Genomic DNA, 24344 nt, shown 5'->3' on the forward strand with positions numbered 1-24344 from the left:
TCTCCGGCCTCTCGTTATGTTTTCATAGACAGCTCTGAGTCTCAGATGAAAAATCCAAGGGACACACACACACACACACACACACACACACACACACACATATATATATATATATATATATATATATATATATATATATATATGCAGGTGAGTTTCAGAAAGCCACCTCAGGCCCATGTAGGCCACTGATTCTCAACCTTCCTAGTGCTGTGACCCTTTAATACAGTTCCTCATGTTGTGCTGACCCCCCCCCAGCCATAAAATTATTTTCATTACTACTTCATAACTGTAATCTTGCTACTGTTCTGGATCATAATGGAAAACTATCTGATACTTCCCATGGTCTTAAGGGTTGATGACCCCTGTGAAAGGGTCATTCAACAACCCCCATGCGGGCTCGAGAACGACTGGTCTAGGCACAAAGAAATCCAAAGGAGCTGCTGGCTCAGCCTGCAGTAGCAAAAGGGCCATGCCAGGGGGAAGACGGGTATGAGCAGGCAGATTCACACCTAAGGTGCAAAAAAAAAAAAAAACAAAAAACAAAAAAAAAACAAAAAACGGCCTGGCGGAAGCCTTCACTGAGATAGATTGTCGGAGGATGGCCCAGCCCTGGAGGAAGGCCGGGAAGGCGGCTATGGTCCACCTCGCCTTGGTATGCTAACTGCAACGAATTCCCACCTGCACAGCTTCTGCAGGGCTCTGCCACCTGCCTCGACTTGTGAGTGGCCTGTCCATCTGTGGCCAAGCGCCTGTGTCCTCCTTTTCATCTTCCGTCACCCACACATCAATGCAGCTGCTTTGACAGGTTTACAAGGCAGACAGAAGGCCCCTCAGGAAGGGCCCTCTCTGATACCTGCTTCCTAAGTCAGTTTCCTTCGGGGCAGACAAAAACAGCTGTGGCCATTGTTGGGGGGTGATCTATCTCTCCCACCAGAGCTGTGGTGTTGTTAGAAGCTGCCCCCTCCTTTTGTCTGTGACCTCTAGTCCCCTTTCCCCTGCTCTGGAATGTGGACTGTTAACCCTGTCTGGGCCAGAGAGCCAGCCTGTTGTTCCAGATTGGGAGGGGGCAGTTCCTGGGAGGGCATGTGTGTTTCTGTGAGCCTGCAGAATGGTTCTCACAGCACCACCTCCTGGTGGGAGATGACCATGGCCACCTTAATAGAGATGCAACCTGTGCTTGGAACACTTCCGCCACCTGCTGGACATAAAAGGAGAACCCAGGTGGCCAGAGTGACCAAGCTCGGGATTAAAGTGGTGTTAACCGGAGAAAGGGTGTATACAGAGACTCTGAGTTCCTTAATGGCCATCCCTCTGCCAACAGGTAGCCCTGCCATGCTCAGGAAGACTCTGGGAACCTGCTGTGGTGCCTGCCTTCTGTTTACTCATTTGAGGTTAAGTCAGTGATGAGTGTGTGCCTGCAGGTCAGAAGTGGGCATCAGATCTCATTACAGATGGTTGTGAGCCACCATGTGGTTGCTGAGAATTGAACTCAGGACCTTTGGAAGAGCAGCCAGTGCTCTTAACCACTGAGCCAGTTCTCCAGCCCCTCCCCACCCATGTTCTTCCTTCTATGCAATTTTATCACAAGATTTGCCTATTCACCATCACAATTAAGATGAAGAACAGTTCTGTGGCCCCAAGGACCTGCTCTGATGTCCTTTATTATTTATTTATTTATTCACTTTTTGAAAGAGTGTCTCGGTACCATAGGCTAGCTGAGGCTAACCCTAATCTCCAGATCCATCTCCCAGGCGTCGAGGTTGCAGGTACATGCCACCTCCGCCAGCTCTGTCTCTTCTACAAAGATGTCCACTTGCCTCCTTCACCCTCCCTCTTCCAGACCCTTCTCACAGCAACCACCAACCTAACCGCGTTTCCCATCGTTTTTCAATTAAAAAAACGCTATGCAGATGCAACCAATGCAGGGCGCTGCCTTTTCTCACTCAACGTAATTCCCTGGAGTTACCCCGTATATGGGTACAGTGACAGGCACGTATCTTTCATTAGTGTCCTACAGAGAATTTCTATTGCCCAGGTTCCCTGTGTTGCCCCTACTCATCCTTTCCTCCCAGCCCAACTCCTAGCACACTGAGTTCTGTCTCTGTAGGTCTCATGGTCCCCAGAACACCCTGAGCTGGACTCACACAGTATGCCAGCTTACCAGGTGGGTACCTCCAACAGCTAAATTGTAGGTGTTCAAGAAGTATTTTATTTTTAATTATTTGTACATCTGTTTGTGTGTATGCGTTCGGGGCCTGTGGAGGCCAGAGGTGCCGGATCTTCTGGACCTGTAAGTGGTTAGTGAGTCACCCAACATGGGTGCTGGGGACCAAACTCAGGCCCTATACAAGAGAAGAATGAACTCTTAACTGGAGCTGTCTCTCCAAGTCCCCTAAGTGTTTTGTTGTTGTTGTTTTTGGGTTTTTGTTTGTTTTTTTGTTTTTCGAGACAGGGTTTCTCTGTAGCTTTGGAGCCTCTCCTGGAACTAGCTCTTGTAGACCAGGCTGGCCTCAAACTCATAGAGATATGCCTGCCTCTGCCTCCCGAGTGCTGGGATTAAAGGCGTGCCCCACCACTGCCTGGCATAAGTGGTTATTTTTTTTTAATTTAGAAAAAAGGCTGTACCAGTATGGTGGCATGTGTCTTAATCCTAGCATCTGGAGGCAGGGGACAGCGAATCAGGAGTTCAAGGCCAGTCTTGGCTACAGATGGAGTTTGAAGCCAGGTTGGGCTACCTCAAAAACAACAGCACCAACCACAGAAGTCAGAAAAAAGCAAACATAAATAACCAAAACCTATAAAAGGAAACATACACCAAACAGACTTCTTTGTAAGGTTAAGACATTTATTTTGGTTACAATTTTATAGAGTGTTAACACTGGTGATACAGTAGACATTAAACTTTCCCTTTTACCCCCCACCCCCACCCCCATGGCAGGAATTGAATCCAGGGCTTTGCCCTCCACCATCCCCTTTCCCCTGAACCTTTTCTGTCTAGAAAATCACTCTTTTACGAGTTACCCTAACAGGGGGAGGAGGCAAGAGCCCCACAAGCTAAACATTCACCAACGGTCTCTGTACCCTGAGACTCCCTCTGTTTATGATCAGGATAGAATCTTGATCTGGGAAGACCATATGATGCCACTTTTAAGAAAAGGAAAATGTTCTGTGAGGAAAGCTCTTATCTTCATATTTAAGATCAGTGCTTGTTTTGATTAAAACATTGAGCATCTTAATACTACAAGCATCTTCAGTGAGCTTGTGGCTGGAAAGGCACCAACCTTCTCAACAGCGCCCCCTGCTGGCCACACATTGTTACTCATGCTCATTTCCCCGAGGGTGTGTGCTATAGGCCAGCTCTGGATTCTTAAAACAACCTCCCGCATTGGAGCCCCAGAGAGCCTTATTGTGGGCCAGAAGATGTCCCTCATTTGGTAGGGGTTGGTCTGTGCCCTCGAGGTAACAGAAATAATAGGTGGGGGAAACAGCCTGCTTCTGGAAAGGCAGCCAGCATACTTGAAGATTGAGAAGGGAACCATTTTGCATTTTAACTTTAACCTGGATTTTTATGAGTCAAAGAAAGTGATCAGGTACGGGGAAGAGGAAGGGGCATCCTGAATTCTTTATTCCAGGGATAGAACACCATCCAGGAACGGCCCCCACTCGCGGAAGTACAAGTGGCGGCTCTTTGGCAATACACGGCAAGTCTACCTGAAGTAGGAGCTAATCTTCTGAACGCGGGGTAAAGCCAGCCAAGAAATCCTGAATTTTCAGCAAATAACCCCAAAGGCAAGACGGGAATCTCCCAAAGGCCCCTTTTCTTTATTTTCCCACAAAATAACGCCTCCAGGAGGCGTTAGTGAGTAAACAGCCTTGGGTGTCCTGTGAGGTCATCACCCAGATGAGGCGGGAGGGGAGTCCAGCCTCTTCCAGGAGCAGAGTTCATCCTCACAGGTCTCCATGTGTCACCTGGACGAAGCTCTGTCCTACCTGATAGGGAACTCTTTTTTTTTTTTTTTTTTTGTCTTTCTCTGGGGATGGCTCAAAGACGTGCGTGCAGGGCGGGGCGCTTGGACATTGCTGGGAGCTGGTCTCATTATAGACAAGAACAGCCCAGCTTCCTTAGGCAGTAGTGAAACCGCTTCCACTCAGCTTTAAAGAGCTAGGCGCCCCTTAATAAACCTAATTTTTTTTTTAAAAAAAAAATAGGATCTTGCTGTTGTAGCCTGGAGTCTCAACGTGGAGACCATACTGGCCTTGAACTTGCAGTGATCCTCCTGCCTCTGACTCCCATGAACTGGGACTGTAGACTCATGCTACCATGCCCTGCTATCCCGGGTAGTTTTTTGTTTGTTTCTTTTGTTTGTTTTCTCTCATAACAACACACGGATAAGTGCTGTCAACGTCACAGGGTTATTATGAAATGCAAATCAAGCAAGAAAAGCCACTTGGAAACTATGGAGGTGGTACACAGTTCGGCTACTGCCGTTTCATTCTGGAGAAAAGAGGACCCGTCCCATGTGTCCAGGAGCTGCTGTGGTCACACAGGATAGGGGACAGTGACCATCCAGGCTGCACAGCTCTGTCCCTGCGGTGATGGGACAGAGGCCCCAAGATGCACCTTCTTCTCCAGGCTCCTCAGCAGCTCTGAAAAAGGCATATCCCTGACCTTCCCTGTCAACGCTGCTGAGTTCTCGATTTAAAGCTGCATTTAAAACATTCAACAAAAGTCCCTGATATGTCTTTCCCTCCAAGTAAGATTGCTTTGCAAACTCCGGCAAGACATCCTACAGGCAGGCACAAAGGCTGCTGGGATCTGGGTGCCCCACAGCAACAACGCTCTATACACACCGGGCACTCAGACAGCTCTAGGTATTCAGAAAAACAGGCTTTTATGAGATGCCTGTGTGCTAGGTGCTGAGGTGGTGGCTGAATGCCGCCACTCTGCTGTGTGACCCTGGATACACACAGCATAACAAGAACATAGAGCCCAAGAAGACTGTGCTCACTCTCTGGCAAATGTGCACACACATGAGGTCTAGCACACTTCCAAACCAGCCCTGGAAAGAAGTCCTTTAAAGGGTCATTTCTTTGTTTGCTCGCTCTCCAGTAAAGGACATCGAGGCTTGTTTATGCCCAGAGGGCCACTCCATCAGAACTACCCGTAAATGGGCAAGGGTGAGCACAGGGACCCTCCATTTCCCTTCTGTCCCCTCCCCTCTTCACAGCCGTGCACACACCCACGAACACGAGCTGTAATTGGCCAACTTCCTCCTTCTGTTCTTAGAATAGAAACCAGGATGAAAAGCAGTTAGTATGACAGCTGAGGCTCACCCACACTATAATTCAGGATAAAACCCTTGCAATTCTCCAAATGGTGGGTTGTTTTTTTTTTAATAAGCTGGGCCTCGACACTCTGCATTCTAAAGAAGAGAAATAGAACCCTGCCCAAGGAAGAGGGACAGTGCCATCCACAGAGAAGACACCAAAGCAGCAGATAAGGAACGGAAGATCCCCCCAAAGAGGCACACTTTAAACATTCCAAAGAACTGGGAGAGCCCTCCAGGGAAAACGGATTTGCCTACCCAAGGGCCCCTGTAGAGTATCTTTAATTCTAAGGAGATAATTAAAACACAGCCTCTTTGTGGAAAGCCAGCCACTAGGAACCTACCTCTACCCTGCTTCATCTTATGCCTCTGCCTAAGAGGGTGTGTCAGGCTGTGAGGACCAGTGATAGACGTGGGGAGAGCAGAACCTGTGTTTGCATAGATCATTTCCAGGGTCACCATGCTAGACCACTCAGGGGAACCCAGGTGCGGGAGGGGGTCACAAGGAGTGCCTGGGAGTGGCTCAGGCCTTACATCCTCACAGGCCTCCTGCCCTGGGTCACTGAGATGTATCTACGCCACAGGCTTCCTCCCTGAGCCACCACCTCAGGGGAGGGACATAAATGGCAGGGAAGGACAGCCAAGGAGCAAGAACGGCCTCCTCAGCAAGCCCAGGGCCACAATGGGACAGATGGGAGCAGGGTACACGGTGTTTCCTAAGCATGGCTGCCAGGGCCTCCCAGTCAGACCTCCGCAGAAGGCGGCTGCGGGCACCCTAGAGTTTCACCTTGCCCTCCTTGGTTAGTCTGTCATTAAGCTGGCAGAGCTGGGCCAGAAAACCATCGTTGGGGCCAATCTCACGATTCTGCCTCACGACGCTCAGAGCAGACCTGACATCCATCTTCTGCCGCAACATGAGGTAGGCGATGACGAGCGTTGGGGAGCGGCTGTACCCCTCACGGCAGTGGACAAGCACCCGGCCTGCAAGAGACAGGAGAGATGTGTCAGCTGGGGAAGCCCAAACTCACTGCAATGCCGAAATTCTTCCAGGCAGCAGGTAGAGAGCATATCGCCACGTCACTGTGTCTCACCCTGCATGGTTAAAATAGTAAGAACGGAAGACCCAAGGTTGATTAGGGACAGATGTGAGGCAGCCAGGGCTCTTCTCTGTCACCAGGGGAGGCAGGCTCTGAAGAGCCCCCACCCCAACGCACACACCATGGAAAACTGGTAACATGTGCTCAAGGTGAACACCTGTGCTCCCTGCTGCCCGGCAGTACTGCAGGGTGTTCTTCTATGTCTTAGGAGCCTATTCGTAGCGGTCCCCAGGTGGAAATTCCCAAGACTATCAACAGTAGACTGGGTAAATAATAAGAGTCTTTTAAAAAAGAATTAATGACCTAGGTAGAGCCGGTAAGAGGGCTCAGTGAGTAGAGGGGCTTGATGTCAAGCTAACGACTTGAGTTCAAACCCTGGGATCCATATGGTAGAAAGAACTTTCTAGAAGTTGTTCTCTGACTTCCACACACATGCCCAGTACAGTCATCCCTTCACCCCCATACATATGTATGTATATGTATGTATACATATACATATGTGATAGATAACAAAGAATTAAGGATCTAGCCATATGTGGTGGTACCTATCTGTAACCCCAACACTTCAAGAGGTTGAGGCAAGAGAGTCACTGGAAGTTCAAAGCCGGTTTAGGCTGCAGAATGAGACCCTGGCTCAAAAAGAAAAAGAATGGGAGATGGCTCAGTAGGTAAAGGCATTTGCTGCCGAGCCTGGTGACCTGAGTTCAATCCCTGGGACACACATGACTGTGACCCTGGCACACTGAACTCTGATGTCTACCCATGCACTGCGGCATGCGTGCACACACGTGCACACACACACACACACACTCACTAAATAAATGTAAAAAAAATGGAGTAATGTGCAACTTACCAGAAAGAACATGAATGACACAAAAATATGTAGTATGATTCCACAGAACTGCAAGGAGCCCGACTAACCCGTGCTCTTAGAAGCCCAAACAGCGGTGACCAGGACTATGAGTGGGCACCGAGATGGGAAGGAACACGGTTTTCTGTGGGGCTGTCTGTTCCTTCATCTGGGGGTTGGTACATGGGTGTCTGTCATTTCTGAGGTGCACACTTTGTGACACCAGACTTCTCTATACAAATTTTATTTTTCAGTCAAGAGCAAAACATGAAACCAGCTATGGTGTGACATGCCTGCAATCCTAGCCCTCAGGAGGAGGCTGAGGCAGGAGGATGGCAAGTCTGAGGCCAGCTCGGGTTACAGAGCATTACTCTGCTTTAGAATGAAGCAATGTACACAGGCAGATAAACAAGACATACTACGTGTGTCCATACAACGTTAACACTTGTCAAGAAAGTAAGAAGGGCCCTGGGCGAAATGGCTCAGCAGTTAAAAGCACTTGTTCCAGATCCAAGTTTGGTTCCCAGCTCCCTTATTAGGCAGCTCATAGCCACTTCTAACTCCAGTTCCAAGGAAGTCCATGACTTCTTCTGGCCCCCACGGGTACCTGCACACGTGGTAAATACACACACACACACACACAAATAAATACAGACTTTAAAAAAGAAGGCACTACAGGTGTACAGAATAGCATAGATGAAACTCAAATATTCAGAGTGAGACCAGACCGCAGAAGAGCGCACGCTGCGTGCCTCTGTTGACATAAAAGTCTGCGAAATGCGCACTGGTCTCTGGTGACAGAAAGCAGACCAAGGGCTGGAGAATGGAAGGTGGAAGGACAGGAGACGCTGCCCAGGGACATGAAAAATGTGGGGGTGACGGACACATTCCCTGTCTCGGTGGTAGTGACGGCTTTACGGCTTCGCTTACGGCAAAATTTTAATGATTGTCACGTTAAACACATGTGTAACCTTTCCTGAATGCCAACTCTACCTCTGCAAAGCACATTTTAAAAAAGAATGGATTTCAGGGCTGGAGAGATGGCTCAGCAGTCACAACACTTCCTGCTCCCGCACAGGTCCTGGGCGTGGTTCCCAGGAAACACGTCAGCTGGCTCACAACCACCTCTAACTCCAGTTCCAGGGGATCAGATGCCCTCTCCTGACCTCTGAGAGCCCCCACACACGTGGTGCAGGTAAACTCTTGCAGGCACACACAGACAGGAAAATAAGCAATTTTTAAAAAAAGAATGGATTTCCAGTACAAATACAAACAGCACACACATGCCCTCTGTGGCTCCCCCAAACTGTCCTCTCCTCTTCCCTGCATTTCACCTTGTCCTCAGCCTACAGCACACACCCTTTCCTGCCTGTGCCCTGAAGACCACAAGCCATTCCCATGGCCACACACACTTCTTCTGTTTCTGTTTTGTTCCTTCATCACCAACGAAATGTAAACTCAGAATTCCTCAGAGAACGGAAAGCAACGATGGGGGGAAAAGGGAGGTAGGGAGATAGGGAGGGAGGGAAGAAAGGAGGGAAGGAGGGGTCAAAGTCCCACCACATTGCAGGGAGCCCGCCCCCAGGAGGGGCAAAAGCCAGCTTCTCTATTTAGTCACTGGCTCCCCACAAAGTACTTAATTCACATCCTTACCTCTCTCGCTCCTGCCTCCCTTCCACTCTCTTCCTACAAATGGGGCTCACCCTCATCCCTCACCACTCATTGCCAATCCACACTCCACCCGGAAGCTGGAAAATCTTCCAGAAACACCGCTCTGACCTGTCGTCATTCGCAGGGTGGAATCGAGTCCCTCAAGTGTGGCTTATGAGGCCTACTGCCACCCCCACCCTTGGGGGTGAGCTCCAAGATTGTCAGGGTACATAGCAAGACTCTGTCTCAAAAACAAAACCAAACAGAGCCGAGACAAAGCCTCAGGCTAGTGCCTGGCACGCAAGAGCACTCAATAAACATCAGCAGGACTGGGAGTTCCCCAGGGGCCCCAGGCACCTGTCACTCTGCTAGCCACATACGGATCTGTGAGGGTGCCTTCTCCCAAAGCAAGGGTTGTGGGGCTAGGCTTTGGATGCTCTGTCATTCCCAGCATCCCCGGGCATCCTCTGTTGCTGAGTGAGTGAACGGCCACCACTTACACCTCCTCACCAGCTTTATTTGGAAGGAAACTGTGGACCCAGAATTAACAGCATCTCTTCTGCACCCATCATCCTTACCTCCAAATGCTCCTCTATTTCCCTAGATCCTCCTACGTCAGGAGTCCCCCCAATTTCCTGCCTCCCCCCACATTAATACCTAAAGTCCTCAGTGGCTTGTTCTGGTCCCAACTGACAGTGGGACACTTTGCGGGGCAACCACAGCCTACTTCCTGCTGGGAGCATGCTCAGATATATCCAGGGCATAGAATCTACCATGTTCCATGTTCCAGGCCCAGCCCACACACTACCACCTCCACATAGCCTCTTTAGATCCTCTCAGAAGCAAGCGACTGTTCCCTCTTCTACACAAACCCAGGCTCCTTCCCCACTCCCTGGCACACATGCCTGTGTGCCTGCGCATGTATGTGCACATGTGTGCTTCTTCACGCTTCCCTGTGAGCACTAAGGTGCACACTGCTCTATGTGTGTGATATGCCTGAGTGTGTATGCCCGATCACATATGTGTGAGTGTGTACATGTGCTCAAGTGCACATACATGTGTGTGCAGGTGGAGACTCAAGGCTGGCCTTGTGTGTCTTCTTCAGTGATTTAGTCTGTCTTAGACATTGAGTCAGGATCTCTCCCAGAGCCCAGAGCTTCGTGCTTTGCTAGTGTGGCTAACCAGTGTGCTCTGAGGATCTGCCTCCTGAGTGCTGGGATTACGAACAGTCAACCACACCACCCAGACTTAATGTTTGTTCTGGGAATCCAAACGCTGGTCTTCATGGTTGGGCGCCAAGTGTTTTTCCTTCCCAGCCTCAAACTCCTGGCTTTCTCAGTAATGGCTTCCTGTTCTTCAGAGTCCTGCAATGGTTGGAGGTTAATATCCATTCCATTTTAGTAGTCTATCTACAGGGATCCAAAGCCCTGGGGTGCGTTCTGCTTGGTCAGAAGTTACCTACAGGGAATGCAGACTATAACCATTGCTACATCGAGTGCTGGAGCCAGACCAGGGAAACCACTGGTCCCCTGGTTTCACCCACAAGCCTGGGATGGCTTCATGAAAGAGAGGATGTCAGTGGTAAGGTATGGGGTAGCGTTTGCCAGAGGATGGGAAGAAATAGGCAGAAAAATTTCAGGCCTAAGATTCAGTCTGCCTATACCAAAGCAAGAGGTCAGAACAAGAGGCCAGTGGACGTTCCCTGTTGTCTAGAAAGAGAAAATAAAGGCAGAATGTTCCAGAGTCCCCTGAATGTATGCCTAACTGCTGCCATGTGAGAATGGCAATGACCACCCCCCTAACTGACCAGGCCATGCTCTCCATCTATCCAGAGTGAGGAGCGTAGAACAGTTGGAGGGGAAGGGTGCTAGGGTTAGGGTAACAGGGACCATCAGGGACCATAAGGCCCTGGCCTTAACGTCTGAAGTTTTCCCAGTCAACAGAACTTCTGCAAGTCCGGAATATGAACTGAGCATCCAGTGGGCAGGGAGCTCTCTTTGAGAATCACTTGGACAGGGAAGCTGCTGGACCAGGAAGCATCTATGTCACACAAATACGACCAATCACATCTGTAGTGGGTCACCTCTTCCCTACAGACAGAAGGAGACGTGATGGGAATAACCCAGAGAGCTCATCTGCCCTGCTGACCTCTGCCCTGTGTCCTCCTAGGACGTCTCATCATTCTGATGTCTTGTCTGATCACCAGGCAGCCCCTCCTTCAACCCTGCTTTCTGTCTGCAGCTGCAGAGACCAAGTGACAGGAAGCTTTAACCTAGGATCTCCAGGCTGTGGGCCCTCTGCCCGTCATGGCCACTCATTCCTCTGGTAAGGCAGCCACTCATGAGTGTCTAGTCACTAAAAGGATAGGGAAGCCCCACTGGAATTCTGGGGAATGGTTCGCTAATCTTAAAAGGAAAGAAACAGGCTGGGGATATAGCATAGTCTTTATGGTGTTCAAACCGGAGTGCCTAAGCTCAGATCCCTAAGCACCCACATAAAAGCCCGGCACAGCATCATATAGTCCCAGGCTTAGGGAAGTAAAGAAAAGCACATCCCTGGAGCTCACTGGCCAGTAGCCTAGGTAAATCTAGTGAGCTTCGGGATCAGGGAGAGACCCTGTCTCTAAGGTGGAAAACTGATTAAAGAAGTGTTCAGCATCAACCTTCTGGCTTCCACCTGCAAATGTGCCCATGTATACACACAGAAACATACACATGCACAAACACATGCGCGCACATGTATTCACATGCATGCACCCATACAGATGCACACGCACATGTAAACACATGAAGACATACACACGTGCAAGCACTTGGACCCATGCACATGCATGCACACACACACACATACACATACATAAATGGGCACACTAAACTAAAAGGAAAGAGGCATTGAAGCCTCATTGCTGCACTGTGTATGTCTGGAATATTATCCTTTGTCTACAGAATACATAAACTCTATGCAATGGTCCCTATAAACTCACACATGGAACATGTAAATCCCTAGTTGGTGGCACCATTTTGGAACGCTTTTGGAAACTGTCTCAAGTTGGGCCTCCTAGGAGGAAGCAGATCTCTGAGGGCTTGCGTTTGAAGGGTATAGCCGACCTACAAACGCTTTCCCACTCTGCCTCTGCCTGTGTCCTATCTGCCGTGAGGTAAAGGGCCTCCTCTCTCACACACTTCCACTGTCCTGACATTTTGTCCATGCCCATAGGGCCAGCACCTCACAGACCGAAATCCCCTGACAGCGTAGAGCTGCTCCCTCTGTTATTCTGGTCATGGTCATATGCTGTGGTGACCGGATCTGTTGAGCTACCGAATCGACCAGCCTCAGGGTTCCTTCACGTCAGGACTTTTCATGCTGGGCATTAGTAAGCCCTTGTCATTATCATGGGTGTTTGCGTCTGGGGTAAGGGTTAGGTGGTCAGAAACCACACTCTGCCCAAATCAAACTAAAGGCAAGACCTGAGCGCTGCCACTGTGTGCAAGAGTTGATCTGCTTGTGTCAAGAGGGGCCACCAGAGCTGCCAGGCAAAGAGAGCCTTAAAGTCATCACCACAGGGGGGCAGGGAACGACAGACTGGCCACAGGGAGACCTGCTGAGGTACGCTCTCTAGGCCAGCCCACATCAAAGCCACCTCCCATGGGTCCTGGCTGTAGGTCCCTTACCATTCTTGCAAGCCAAGGCCTGGTCGATGAAGTCTGCGGCCCTTTCAAAGTAGGCGCTGAGGTTGAACTCCTGCGTATCATTGGCCTTGATGCCCAAGTAGGTGATGCCGGAATCATTGTAAAAGTTGGCATTGGTGTTGACGTGCATGAAGGACCTGCCCTCGGCGGCATTCAGGACGTGGGTGATGCCCAATTTTTGCAGCTGGGAGATGTCCTGAGCTACAGACCTGGATGGGAGGCAGTGGCAGAAAATGAAGAGGCAGCCCCACAGGAAGAAGATGAAGAAGAACCTGAGCCTTTAGGCAAAGCAAGGAGATGGTCCCCGCTGTCCCCTGTGGCTCCTCCTGCCCCATCTCATGTCCTCTCCCGTCACCCCAGCCATATCCAGTTACCAGCAGCTTCCCCAAATAGACTTGTGGTTCTGTGCCCATGCTGTCTCCTCTGCTACCTCCACGTAGGCATCACTTCTGTGGGATGCCCCCAGCTCCTTCCAGTGTGCGCCATCACAGTTCCCATGCTGTCTCCTCCGCTACCTCCACGTAGGCATCACTTCTGTGGGATGCCCCCAGCTCCTTCCAGTGTGCGCCATCACAGTTCCTACGCTGTGATGGTGGCACAGAGAAACTATAGAGTCAGGCACGGTAGCACACGACTGTGATCCTGCACTCAGGAGGCCGTGGGAGATGGATCATGAGATTGAGGCTAGCCCACGTTCAAACAACAAAACAAAATATAGACCCTGGAGTCAGAGTGTCTGGGTCTACATCCAGCCTTGCCATTTACCAGCCAGGCAACCTTAAGCAAGCCACTTAACCTTTCTGTGCTTCAGTTTTCCTTTCTGCAAAATGGGGTTAATGGTCCCAACTTGGGGTAGCCCTGGGTGTTAAAGGAGGCTGTTCTGTTGACAGAGCTTGACTCTGGGTGGGGGCGTTATATCCCACGGCAGGGTCACGCTTATCTGTTCAGAGCTTCAGTGTGTGAGTTCCTTGAGTGGTCTGTCCTCTCAGTACCTGCCACAGTGCCCGATGCATGACACTGAATAAATGTTTGGTGACTGACTGAAGAATGGAACTGGCACAGGTCAGGCACCCTGAAGGATCGATCCTGCCATACTCTCTTTGCAACATCTGGAGTTCCCTGGACCATTTTAGGAGCAAATGCAACCCTTCCCCCAGGATAGGTGTTAGAAGGTATCTCGACAGAATGGTCAACCAGGCCCTTCACTTCCTCTCACAATGTCCCAATTTAAACAGGAGTTTACACTTTTACAAAGCAATGTCTCCCGCAGGCTCCTGTCTGCCTGTTATGACAGCCGGAAAGAGAGGACAGCACTGTCCCCAGTGAACAGAGCTGAAACTCTGCAGGACAGGACTGGCAGTGGATGCTCTCACATGGGCTGCTGAGTCAGAGCTGAGAGGCAAGCCTTCTCCAGACATCCAGCCAGGCTCTGCCTCCTAACTCCCTCTGCCCCTCACACCCCCACCACCTATAAAGCCGAGATTGGAAATGCAGCTAAACACTGACTCCCTCGCTGCCCTGACAGGCTGTGGCTGAAGCTCTTTGATCCAGGAGCTGGGGGGGGGGGCGGAGAGGAGGGGAGGAAGCCCAATGAAGGGCACTAGGAACTCAGTTGATCCTCACTGAGCACAAGCACCCCCCACATCAAGGTCGTATTTGCACAGAGGGCAAAGAACGTATGTTCCACGGCAGCAACTACAGCCTCTACGACTACTGCCGGCCTAGAGAAGTCACTACAGACAATTGCAACAAACTGTCCCCCAGGAAGCAGGCTCCTGAGACTGTCTAGACCCCTGGCAACTTGGGTAGCTGGGGTAGGGAGGGGTGGGAGGGGTTCCCTAGGACTTTGCAGTGACTGAGCCTCAAGACTGACCCTGTGAGTCTTTTTGGTCGCTCCCCTTCAGATCACTGAGCAAGACTGCACTGCTGTGCTGTTGATAAACTATCACCACCATTTACTAGTGAATGACCATCACGTGGTGTGTGACACACAGTAGGTGCGCCATAAGTTAAGTGAGTGATACAAAGCATGCAACCTGTCCCCAAGAGTCTGGGACCTGCCATGTGAACCCCTCTCTGGTTCCACTGTAGGTTAAAGCAGCAGGTTCACATGGAAGACATTGAAAAGTCCTCCCAACACTTCAACCGCCTCTGGCCACCCCTTCTGCTGTGTGAAAATGAGAGGAAAGCTTGCTTAGCAATTGTGAAGTGCAGTCCTTGAAATGGACCCACAGAGCTTCTTTGATAAACGGGTCTTCACGCGTAAAAATTCATTGTGGGCCTTCCCCCAAACATGGGTCACGCCAGCCTTTCTTTCGGTGTTAACAATGACTCTCTACCACTGCTGAGAAATCCTCACTAATAATAGTATGACTAAAATATAAAATAGTTTAAAGGACGCATAAGAGATTAATAATATACACATTTCCTGGCGGTACGATTAAAAGGAATTTTCAGATGGCTCAGGTCTTCTATGGAGTTTAACATATGCCATCTAAGTCAAACCCTATCTGGAGAAGCCAGGAAAGCCATGGCTCAGCTACTTCCTCTTTTAGGGTATTTTAGGGTATTTTGATTTCCTGACGCGGACAGGAAAAGTTCCACACCCGGATTGTAACGTCATCCCGTTGCCATGGCAACGAAGGCAGACATTCCACGGTGACCTCACTGCAGAACTAGGCAGCTGTCACATGACGCGCGGCCAAGAGACAGCCCTGCCACCTGTTAAGAGAACGTGGTAGCCTCGACCCCACCTAAGCCAAAGCCAGGGCGGGCGGTGGCCGAGGGCAGGGCCCGGGCACATTCGGGTCTCAGGGCATGCGGGGTCCAGCTCCTCGGCTTCACGCACGGTCCCCAGCCTCCGTTCTTGCTCGCAGGTCGGCGACCGCGCCCAGGCTTCCCCCGCCCCCATCCACGCCCTTGGACCCCACTCCAGCCCCCGAGTGGGCGGGGCGCCCGGGGAGCGGCTGCGGAGTCAGCCCTCCTGGAGACTCACGCGTTGCCCACGTAGACCCTCGGGATGACCTCGTTGCAGGGCTGGGTCGGGAGGCTGTAGCAGCCGCTGCCGTCTGAGAGCAGGTCGTTGAGATCTTGCACCGAGAGCTCGAACGGGCGGGACATGGCGGCGGCGGGGCCCTGCACGCCGGGGCAGGAGCGAGCCAGGGGGAGAAGCCGGGTCAGTGGGGCGGGGCTGCCTAATAAAACCGCCCCGTCCCGCCCCGGAGGCGGGCCCGCCGGGTGCAGGAAGCTGCGGGCGCAGCGCGGCGTGGCGCTGCGCTGCGCAGAGGACACGTGCGACCGGCCCACGCGCCGTAGGACCCTGGAGCGTGTCCCTGACCGAGATGTCGTCACTCTCGTGTCGCCGGTCCTATATCTCCCTGGCTAATGCAGGGGAGCGCAGGCCCTTCCCTTATTGAACCCGCCGCAGGGCGCCTGGGGTACACCTGTTGTAGCTCTTTCGGGATAACGGGGACCCCTGGGGTTTGCTGTGAACCCTTCTGACTGCAGACCAGCATTGTTGGCATCCATTCCCTCACCTCAAACAGACTCGTGAGAACACTTCTTCCCAACACACTCCTGATGAACCCCGCTCACCCCCGTGATTCCTTACCCAAGGTCACAGAGAAGAGCCCAACGCTGGGGACACTTCTTCCGTGTTCGTTACAAAGCAGCATTGAGCTTTTAAAACTGGGGCTATAGGTAACCAAGTTTGGCCTCTGACCCTGGGGGATTGCTTAATCTTTAGTTGGCTAGTAAAAAGGAGGGGGAGGGGCGGGGGTTACAGCGTCACAATAATAGTTTGAGCTGCTATGATTTTAGAGAACCGAAGTCTTTACAAATCTATAACTTTAGAGTGTAAACACAATGCAAGTGGAAAATTCCTGACCTGTGACGGATGTCAGTCAAAACACAGGTGCACGAAAAATTACTGTACAAAAGTATACTCAGGATAGGTTTATGTGTGAAGCATTAATGAATTTCCTGTTTAGACTTGGATTCATTCCCTAAATACCTCATTATATATATTAAAATAATATAAAATCCTAAACTCTTCTGTCCCGAGCACTGAAGTAATGAATATGCAATTCCTAACTTGTAAGGATTGCTGGAAAGATTCCAGAAGCATTCAAGGGGCCGAGGAGGTTCCTGGGCTGTTAAAAGGTATCGAGCACGCATAAAGCCCTACTTTAGTTCCCTGTATAAACAGACAAAGCGGGACCAGAACCACTTAAAATCTCTAAATGTTGTGAGAGCTCACTGTGTCTGCGCCCTGAGCTAGTGCACCCTGGGCTGGTGTGGAGGTAAAATCCTTCTCCACACCCTCCTTGACAGATCTTGCTGGAGCAGCTGCTATCTCACTGTGAGCCACGTGGTGTCAGTAGCTGATCCTCTCTTGGGTTTCAACCGAGGGCAAAGGTCTCAGAAGCTTACTTCAAAGCGGTTCAGTTGCCATGGTAAATGGCAGAGTCCTTAACTCCAAAGCGGTAAATACAGTGTCTGGAATCCAAGAATCCACACTCTGAATCCAACTCTGCCACTTACTAAGGTTTGTCTTATGTTTTTTTGTTGTCTTTTATTTCATACTTAAGTTTTTGAGACAGGGTCTCACGTAATCCAGGCTGGCTTTGAATTTTCTATAAAACCAAGGATAAATCCTCCTGCCCTCACTTCTTGGAGTGCTAGGATTACAAACGTTTGCCACAGCACCTGATTACATGGACACAGATCGTAAATGTTTCATTTCCAAAGAAAGCTTATAGTCTCAACATCTTCAGGGAAACATAGCTCAAAGGGCACAATGACAGATGGAATTCCTGCCTTCCTGGGTCCTGCCTGTGCTAGCCAGGGACCTCCACACCCACCACAGGTCTCCTCCCCCCTCTAGCCTTGAAACATCAACTTTCCAGGCAGGTGAGGAGCTACAAAGCCCGCTTTCCTTCATCTTGACGTGGCCTGACTTAGCACAAAACCGAAAGCCCAGCACAGAACTGTAAATGCTTAGAGGAGAGAGAGGTGCTACTTACCCTAATCCAGTCATAACACAGGGCATGTAAGTACCGGATCATTCCACACCCCATCAACATATAGAAATTTTATCTCAACTTAAAATTAAAAAAAAAATTAGGTGCCTAGAGACAGCCAGGCCTGTTCTTCTCCTACTCCTCCATTGAGACTTGTCTCTGATGTCACAACGGAGTAACTATGACACCCCGGCATTGGGACAGTTAAGTGCCTCACAGAGGAGTCAGGTGTCTCATTTCTAAAGTGAGACTAGGAGGAAAAGATGAACAATTCCCTGGATTACCTGGCCTACCCTGTTATCGTCTCTAATCACAGGCAAAGTACAACCTTCAGGAAGAAACTGGACTTTGGCCACTATGTATTGCACAAAAATAGAGTACAGATAGGTATGGGGCAGCTGGGGCTGGGCACCGCTCTCGGAGGTTCTAGAAGGACCCACCATAGAGGTAGTGATAGGAGACTTCACCAGCCCTGGCCTTATCTGCCTGAGTTTGGCCAAGAGGACATTGTGATCGGGGACAGACTTTATCTTCTACCTGAGCATCCTTGTGCTGGAAAGAATCATTTCTTTAAAAAAAATTTTATTTATTATGTAAATATTCTGTTTGCGTGTATCCCTGCAGTCCAGAAGAGGGCAACAGACCTCATTACAGATGGTTGTGAGCCACCATGTGGTTGCTGGGAATTAAACTCAGGGCCTTTGGAAGAACAGGCAATGCTCTTAACCGCTGAGCCATCTCTCCAGCCCCAAAAGAATCATTTTTTAAGTACTTTAGAGCCAAAGTTAGAGAATGTGAGTGCAGTGCCATCTAGTAATGTTGGGAAAGTATGGAAAAGACGCCATTTCATTGGACTGAAAGGAATTTTATCTCGATGAATTTTTGAGGTAGATTCCTGTAGCCAAGGTTGGCCAGGAGCTCACTGGCTGAGAGTCAAGGATGACCTTGAGCTCCTGGCGGTCCTGCCACCCCCCCTGGAATGCTGGGGTTGGAGGCCTGCACATCACCACTTTGGTTTAGACAGTTGGGGTGTCAGCCCCAGGGTCTCTGGTGCACTGAGCCCCTGGCACTCTTACTGACTGAAGGGCTTCCCTGCCCGCCTTTATGGATTTACTAGCTCTGACTGCTCAGCCGTCTCAGTTCAAATTCTCCAGAGATGTCAGATGGGAAAATTAAGTCTCACTGAAGTTGCTGTCAGGATTCAAAAGCGGAATGTTCAGTCGTTGGGGTTGCGTGGCCTGGTGGCTTTCCAAAGCTGCGCTCTAACGATGCTCTTTGTCCTCCAGTGAAGCCGACTGTTGATACCAAACCTCCAATGGCGCACACACATTACATTCTAAAACTGAGCAAACTCCAGGTATTTTATTGCATTTTTTTATGTCTTTGTTCTAAAGAGACCCAATTCCCCAGTGCCTTCTAAATACCCACCAAACTAAAGTCATTAACATTCCTCCCCTGATATTCACGAGTAGTTTCCCTAAGCTCTGTCCAGGGCTCCACCAGGGCTCTCGGTGTGCCCCCTTTTTCTCAAAGTCCCAGAGGAAGGTGCTGCAAGCCACTGTGTGGAGGCAGCACAGTGGTGATGTCACCATGGTGGGGTTTTTTGCCAGGGTGAACAAAAGAGAATCGACAAAATCGAATACGAAAATAAACAACTATGTCAGAAAATTGCCAACGCCCATCGCGGCCCTGCCAAGGTGGACTGCTGGAATGAGTATCTTTCAAAAAGGTACTGTTTGCTCTCTCTCTCTCTCTCTCTCTCTCTCTCTCACTCTCTCTCTCTCTCTCTCTCTCTCTCTCTCTCTCTCTCTCTCTCTCTCCATTTCATTCTCAGGAAAGCCAACCTTCCCTTTTGGTTTGAGTGAGAGAGAATCACTCAAAGGACATTATGGAGAGAAGCAAGAGACAAAACTACCAAGATTGACAGCTTCCCAAGCAGGGGGTTAAATCCCACCTTTGCTGTCATTTAAGAGAGTTCCCCTAGCTCTCTTCAGAGCTTGTCCCAAGCACACACTTGTGTACCTTTGTAGAATGCCCACATGTCGTGGTGGTTCAGGTGCAAAGCAGTGAGCAACAATTTCTTTTTTTAAAATTGATATTTATTGAGCTCTACATTTTTCTCTGCTCTCCTCCCTGCCTCTCCTCTCCCCCCTTCAACCCTCCTCCAAGGTCCCTATGCTCCCAATTTACTCAGGAGATCTTGTCTTTTCATACTTTCTACTTCCCATGTAGATTAGATTTATGTAAGTTTCTCTTAGTGTCTGTATTGTTGTCTAAATTCTCTGGGATTGTGTTTTGTAAGCTGGCTTTCTTTGCTTTATGTTTAAAAAACACCTATGAGTGAGTACATGTGATAATTGTCTTTCTGTGTCTGGGTTACCTCACTCAAAACAATGTTTTCTAGCTCCATCCATTTTCCTGCAAAATTCAAGCTGTCATTTTTTTCTGCTGTGTAGTACTCCATTGTGTAAATGTACCACATTTTCCTTATCCATTCTTCGATCGAGGGGCACTTAGGTTGTTTCTAGGTTCTGGCTATGACAAACAAAGCTGCTATGAACATAGTTGAGCAAAGATCAGGTATTCAAAGATGTGTGGATTGATATCGGATCATCTATTCGGTTCCATTGGTCCTCCTGTGTGTTCTTATGCCAATACCAGGCTGTTTTCAGTACTGTAGCTCTGTAGTAGAGTTTGAAGTCAGGGACTGTGATGCCTCCAGAAGTTCTTTTATTGTACAGGATTGTTTTGGCTATTGTTTTTGCTTTTCCATATGAAGTTGAGTACCGTTCTACTGAGGTCTTTGAAGAATTTTGCTCGGATATTGATGGGCATTGCGTTGAAGAGCAACAGTTTCTGTTTTAGTTCTGGAGGCTGGGGAATCCAGATATACAGGGAGGCACCAGTGGATTCTGGGTTGCCCTTGGTGTGGGGTTCTGCTTGCGTTCCGCAAAGACAGCCATCTTCACACTGGAACCTCATGGCAGAGGGACAGGAGTTCTCTCCCCCAACTTCCTTTATGAGGGTGCTAATCCCATCCCCCAAACCTCACCTCTTAATATCACCTTGAGAGTTAGTGGTCAGGTATATGGGTTTGGCGGATCCACAAACATTCAGATTTAGCATCATAACCAAGACAATGCTATGACCCTCCAGGAATCAGTTCAACGAAAACCCTTGACTAAGTACCGCATGCTAGGTGTCACCGACCATAGACGAAATGAGGAACATTATTTCCCAACCCCAAACACTTGCAATCTAAGATGCAACATTTGTAAAAACCCATACTAAAGCAGTGTGAGAAGGACGAGGAACGTGCACACCAGGGAATGGTCGCATATATGTGTAGAGGGAGAAGGGAGGAAGGGAGGAATCCTGTGTCTACCAAGAAACCACAAAGCTGAAAGTCAAGGAAAGGGAGATGAACCAAACCGTGACTCCAGGCACGTATGCCTTATCCACAGGACACCTTCCTTGCTTATACAAACCACGTTTCCAATCCTGGTTTCACATTATAACCCTTGGGAGATGTTGACAGCATCCTGAGGTCATGAGCATTTTGTCAGAAACATAGATGAACACATGTGAGTCTTTCCACACGTCCAGACTTATCAAATAATGATAAATTCACAAGTCCTGAGCTACTGTTGCCATGTTGTTTTTGAATCACAGGGGTTCTTCACTCCTATCTTAACTACTATATTAGCTCTTAGATTACACATCACATGCCCATATAGTAAATGTCTCTCTACGCATGTATATGTGTAGGATACATAATGACGACCAAAACTTAAAGAAAGTCATTCACATAGTTTAAAGAGGCCTGAGAGACCAAAGCTGGTAAATGGATAAGGACTCTGTCTCTGTGTTGATAACATAACCCAGACGGAGGTCTTGGAGAGGCTGCTGGGGCTGTGGACAGAAGAACCGGGTAGCAGGGTCAGGTTGAGCGGTAGATTTGAGTCCAGCTTCTGAGGCAAAAGTGTCAGACCCGACCTGGGTGAACAAATGGGTAGACAGGAAAAAGAGACGGCAGTTCAAGTATCGGCAGAGGGGACTGAGCTGTTCTGAAGCCCCTAGGATAGTCAGTTCGCAGCTTGTCCCTTGACCCACATATCTGGTCAGATGACAGGTGACTGGGACCATCAGTATCTAAAACAAGCTGCCGACTTCTTTCTGGGGTCCGGCTGAGAGAGCTGCACCCTTTCCTCAGACGGGCTCTTGAGCCCTGGGTTTCTCTTAAGGTTTTAATGCACCTATGCGCTCCTACAATTCCAGCTCACCTCTATAAATGGATGGGATGGGAGCCTCTCTACCCCAGAATAAGTAGATTAGTAGTGACATGTGGGTATCACTGGGCAGATGGCGCTATTCACATGTCCTCCCAGGTGCAGCCTCCCCTTCTAGTCTCAAAATAACGTCAAAAGCTGCCAGGGAAGTGGACTCTCTCCAGGGTGAAAACAGTGTCTTAGGCAACAGGGAGTCACTGAGAGTTGGAGCGTAGTCTAGTGCAACACTGAGACCTGAGCTCTATCCCACATCAACATTATCTCCCAGCTGGCAGTGGGGCTGAGGCTCCCGACAGACACCTGCAAATGCTTCATGTATTTTCCAGCGCGCACTGTCCCAGACTTGAGAAATGCTTTCTTCTTCACCCACCCTGGTTTTGTGTTTTCCAGCTTAAACCGAGAAGCAAGGAACCGAGAGCTAGTGAGAATCACCATGGAAAACCAGGGCATCCTGAAGAGGCTGGGTGACCGCAAACCCCACTATGACCGCAGGGCATCGGAGATGGACTGGCAGGCACGTGGCCACTCTTGTCATAGCTCCGGGTGTACCTGAAGTTAGGCTATGCTCAGCGTAGAGACTAACCCCTAAGCAGCTCGGTCACGTGAAAGGCACCAGTCACTCAAAGGAAAACCCACACGGCAAGCATAGCTCACAAACTGGGGAACGACCAAAGGCACCTTGGTGATAAAGCTACTGAGTCAATTTCAGAAAACACCGGGCAGTGCCCCCCACCCCAAATTCACACGAAAGGCTGAATGTATAAATATGGAAGAGGGCAATGTGGTCCTATATGTGATCAATCGGCCCCATTTAGAAATGCTTCTTCAAAGATAAAACGGGGAGAATTGGCCCAGAGGCTGAGACAGGGGGATGACTCAGTTGAGAACAAACAGCCTGGACTACTTCGTATTGAGACCTTGCCTCAACAAGTGAGCAATGAAGTAAAGCTCAGGGGGGCCATGGGCAGTGTTTTAAAAACCCCCTCTCCCTACCTTTTCTAAGCCACTCTTAGGATTTAGAATTTCAACTCTCACACCCGCGTGCCCACGTTGACAAGCCTTTCTGATTTTTTCCCTTCAAGAATTCAAGACGCTATATCAGAAATACAACAAGATATCTTCTCTCCTACGAAGAATAGGTATGTCATTTTTATAATATCACTTTACTACCAAAGTCCCGACAGCTCCACAAATGGCTGACGAGGGCTCAGCTCGGGAGGAGATGGAGAGCCGTTGAGGGAGCTCAGAGCTCTGACTTTTCTGGGAACTGTGCTTTTGTATCACCAGCTTTGAGGCTTTATGGGAGTCTAAAGGGAGTGATCTGTGCCACTAAGACATTGCCAGGCGAGGGCAAGATGGCTCAGCAGGTAAAGGCGTGAGCCTGAAGGCCTGAGCGCGATCTCCAGAGCCCACGTAAAGGTGGAAGGTGAAAACCCACTCCACAAATGTTGTCCTCACCCCCGTATGTGTGCTGTGACACATGAGCCCCACCCCCGTGATGATAATTTTTAAAATGTTTTAAATTAAAAAAAATTGAAAGCGAGGTCTAAGGTCCACGACTAGTAAAAGGCACTGATATTTGAGCATCGTATTAGACACAGTTAGTAAGTAACATGCTCTGGTCCTTCAAGGAAGGAAGAGACGTGGATACCTAGGCTCTCCAAAGAACAATGCCACAGTTGATATCCACCCCCCCTTCCGCCTCTGCCTCCTCTTTGTCTTATTCCTTCCCCCCACCCTTGCTCTGGACACAAGGTTACTCACCATGGGAAAGACACAGCGAAGACCCAGGATTTCTGGGCTGCTGAGAATCTCAAGACACTCCAGAGTGACGGAATGCCCCATCTTATGATGTTCCAATAAAGCTTGGCACATAAAACAGGGCAGGCAAACGGAACATGATGAGCCTTTTATTCGTATTCTGCACACACACCTGTGTGTTCATGTGGGGATATTTGTGTGTGTGTGTGTGTGTGTGAGAGAGAGAGAGAGAGAGAGAGAGAGACAGAGAGACAGAGAGACAGAGAGACAGAGAGACAGAGACAGAGAGACAGAGAGAGAGAGAGAGAGACAGACAGACAGACAGACAGACGGACAGACAGACACACAGACCGGTGCATGGAGACCCAGTCTGATTGATGTTCGGTGTCTCCTTTGATCACTTGTTTTTGAGACAGCATTTCTCACTGACCCCAGAGCTCATTGACTGAGCTAGGAGAGCGGGCCCCTGAGCTCCAGAGATCTGCCCGTCTCTGTGCCAACCCCACACTTGGCTCTATGTGAGTGCTAAAGACTCAAACATGGGTCCTCAGCTTATGCTGCAAACACTTTATTACCTGAGACATCTCCTCAGGACCTAATTTGTACTTTTGTTTGTTTGTTTGTTGAGACAGGGTTTCTCTGTATCTTTGGAACCTGTCC

The 24344-nt window shown here is 49.5% G+C and overlaps 2 protein-coding genes across 3 annotated transcripts; one reads left to right on the forward strand and one right to left on the reverse strand.

Moving 5' to 3' along the window:
* Positions 1-5382: 5382 nt before the first annotated feature.
* Dusp3 (dual specificity phosphatase 3) lies at positions 5383-15805 on the reverse strand. Its single transcript, XM_075990487.1, has 3 exons — positions 15609-15805; positions 12596-12822; positions 5383-6308 (listed from the first exon to the last, which is right to left on the reverse strand). Exons 1-3 carry the CDS (start codon positions 15731-15733, stop codon positions 6103-6105), a joined length of 558 nt encoding a protein of 185 aa, XP_075846602.1. The 5' UTR covers positions 15734-15805; the 3' UTR covers positions 5383-6102.
* Positions 15806-17897: 2092 nt separating this feature from the next.
* Cfap97d1 (CFAP97 domain containing 1) lies at positions 17898-23775 on the forward strand. 2 transcript variants are annotated; one of them, XM_075942166.1, is made up of 5 exons: positions 17898-18021; positions 18921-18991; positions 19245-19363; positions 23006-23062; positions 23679-23775. In XM_075942166.1, the coding sequence occupies exons 1-5, from the start codon at positions 17898-17900 to the stop codon at positions 23773-23775; spliced, it is 468 nt and encodes a 155-aa protein (XP_075798281.1). The 2 variants fall into 2 exon arrangements, with proteins under 2 accessions (XP_075798281.1, XP_075798280.1); XM_075942165.1 differs by lacking the exon at positions 23679-23775 and adding an exon at positions 22314-22437.
* Positions 23776-24344: the final 569 nt, after the last annotated feature.

The sequence above is a fragment of the Microtus pennsylvanicus genome, chromosome 11 (assembly GCF_037038515.1).
Source record: "Microtus pennsylvanicus isolate mMicPen1 chromosome 11, mMicPen1.hap1, whole genome shotgun sequence".
Classification (NCBI taxonomy): Eukaryota; Metazoa; Chordata; class Mammalia; order Rodentia; family Cricetidae; genus Microtus; species Microtus pennsylvanicus.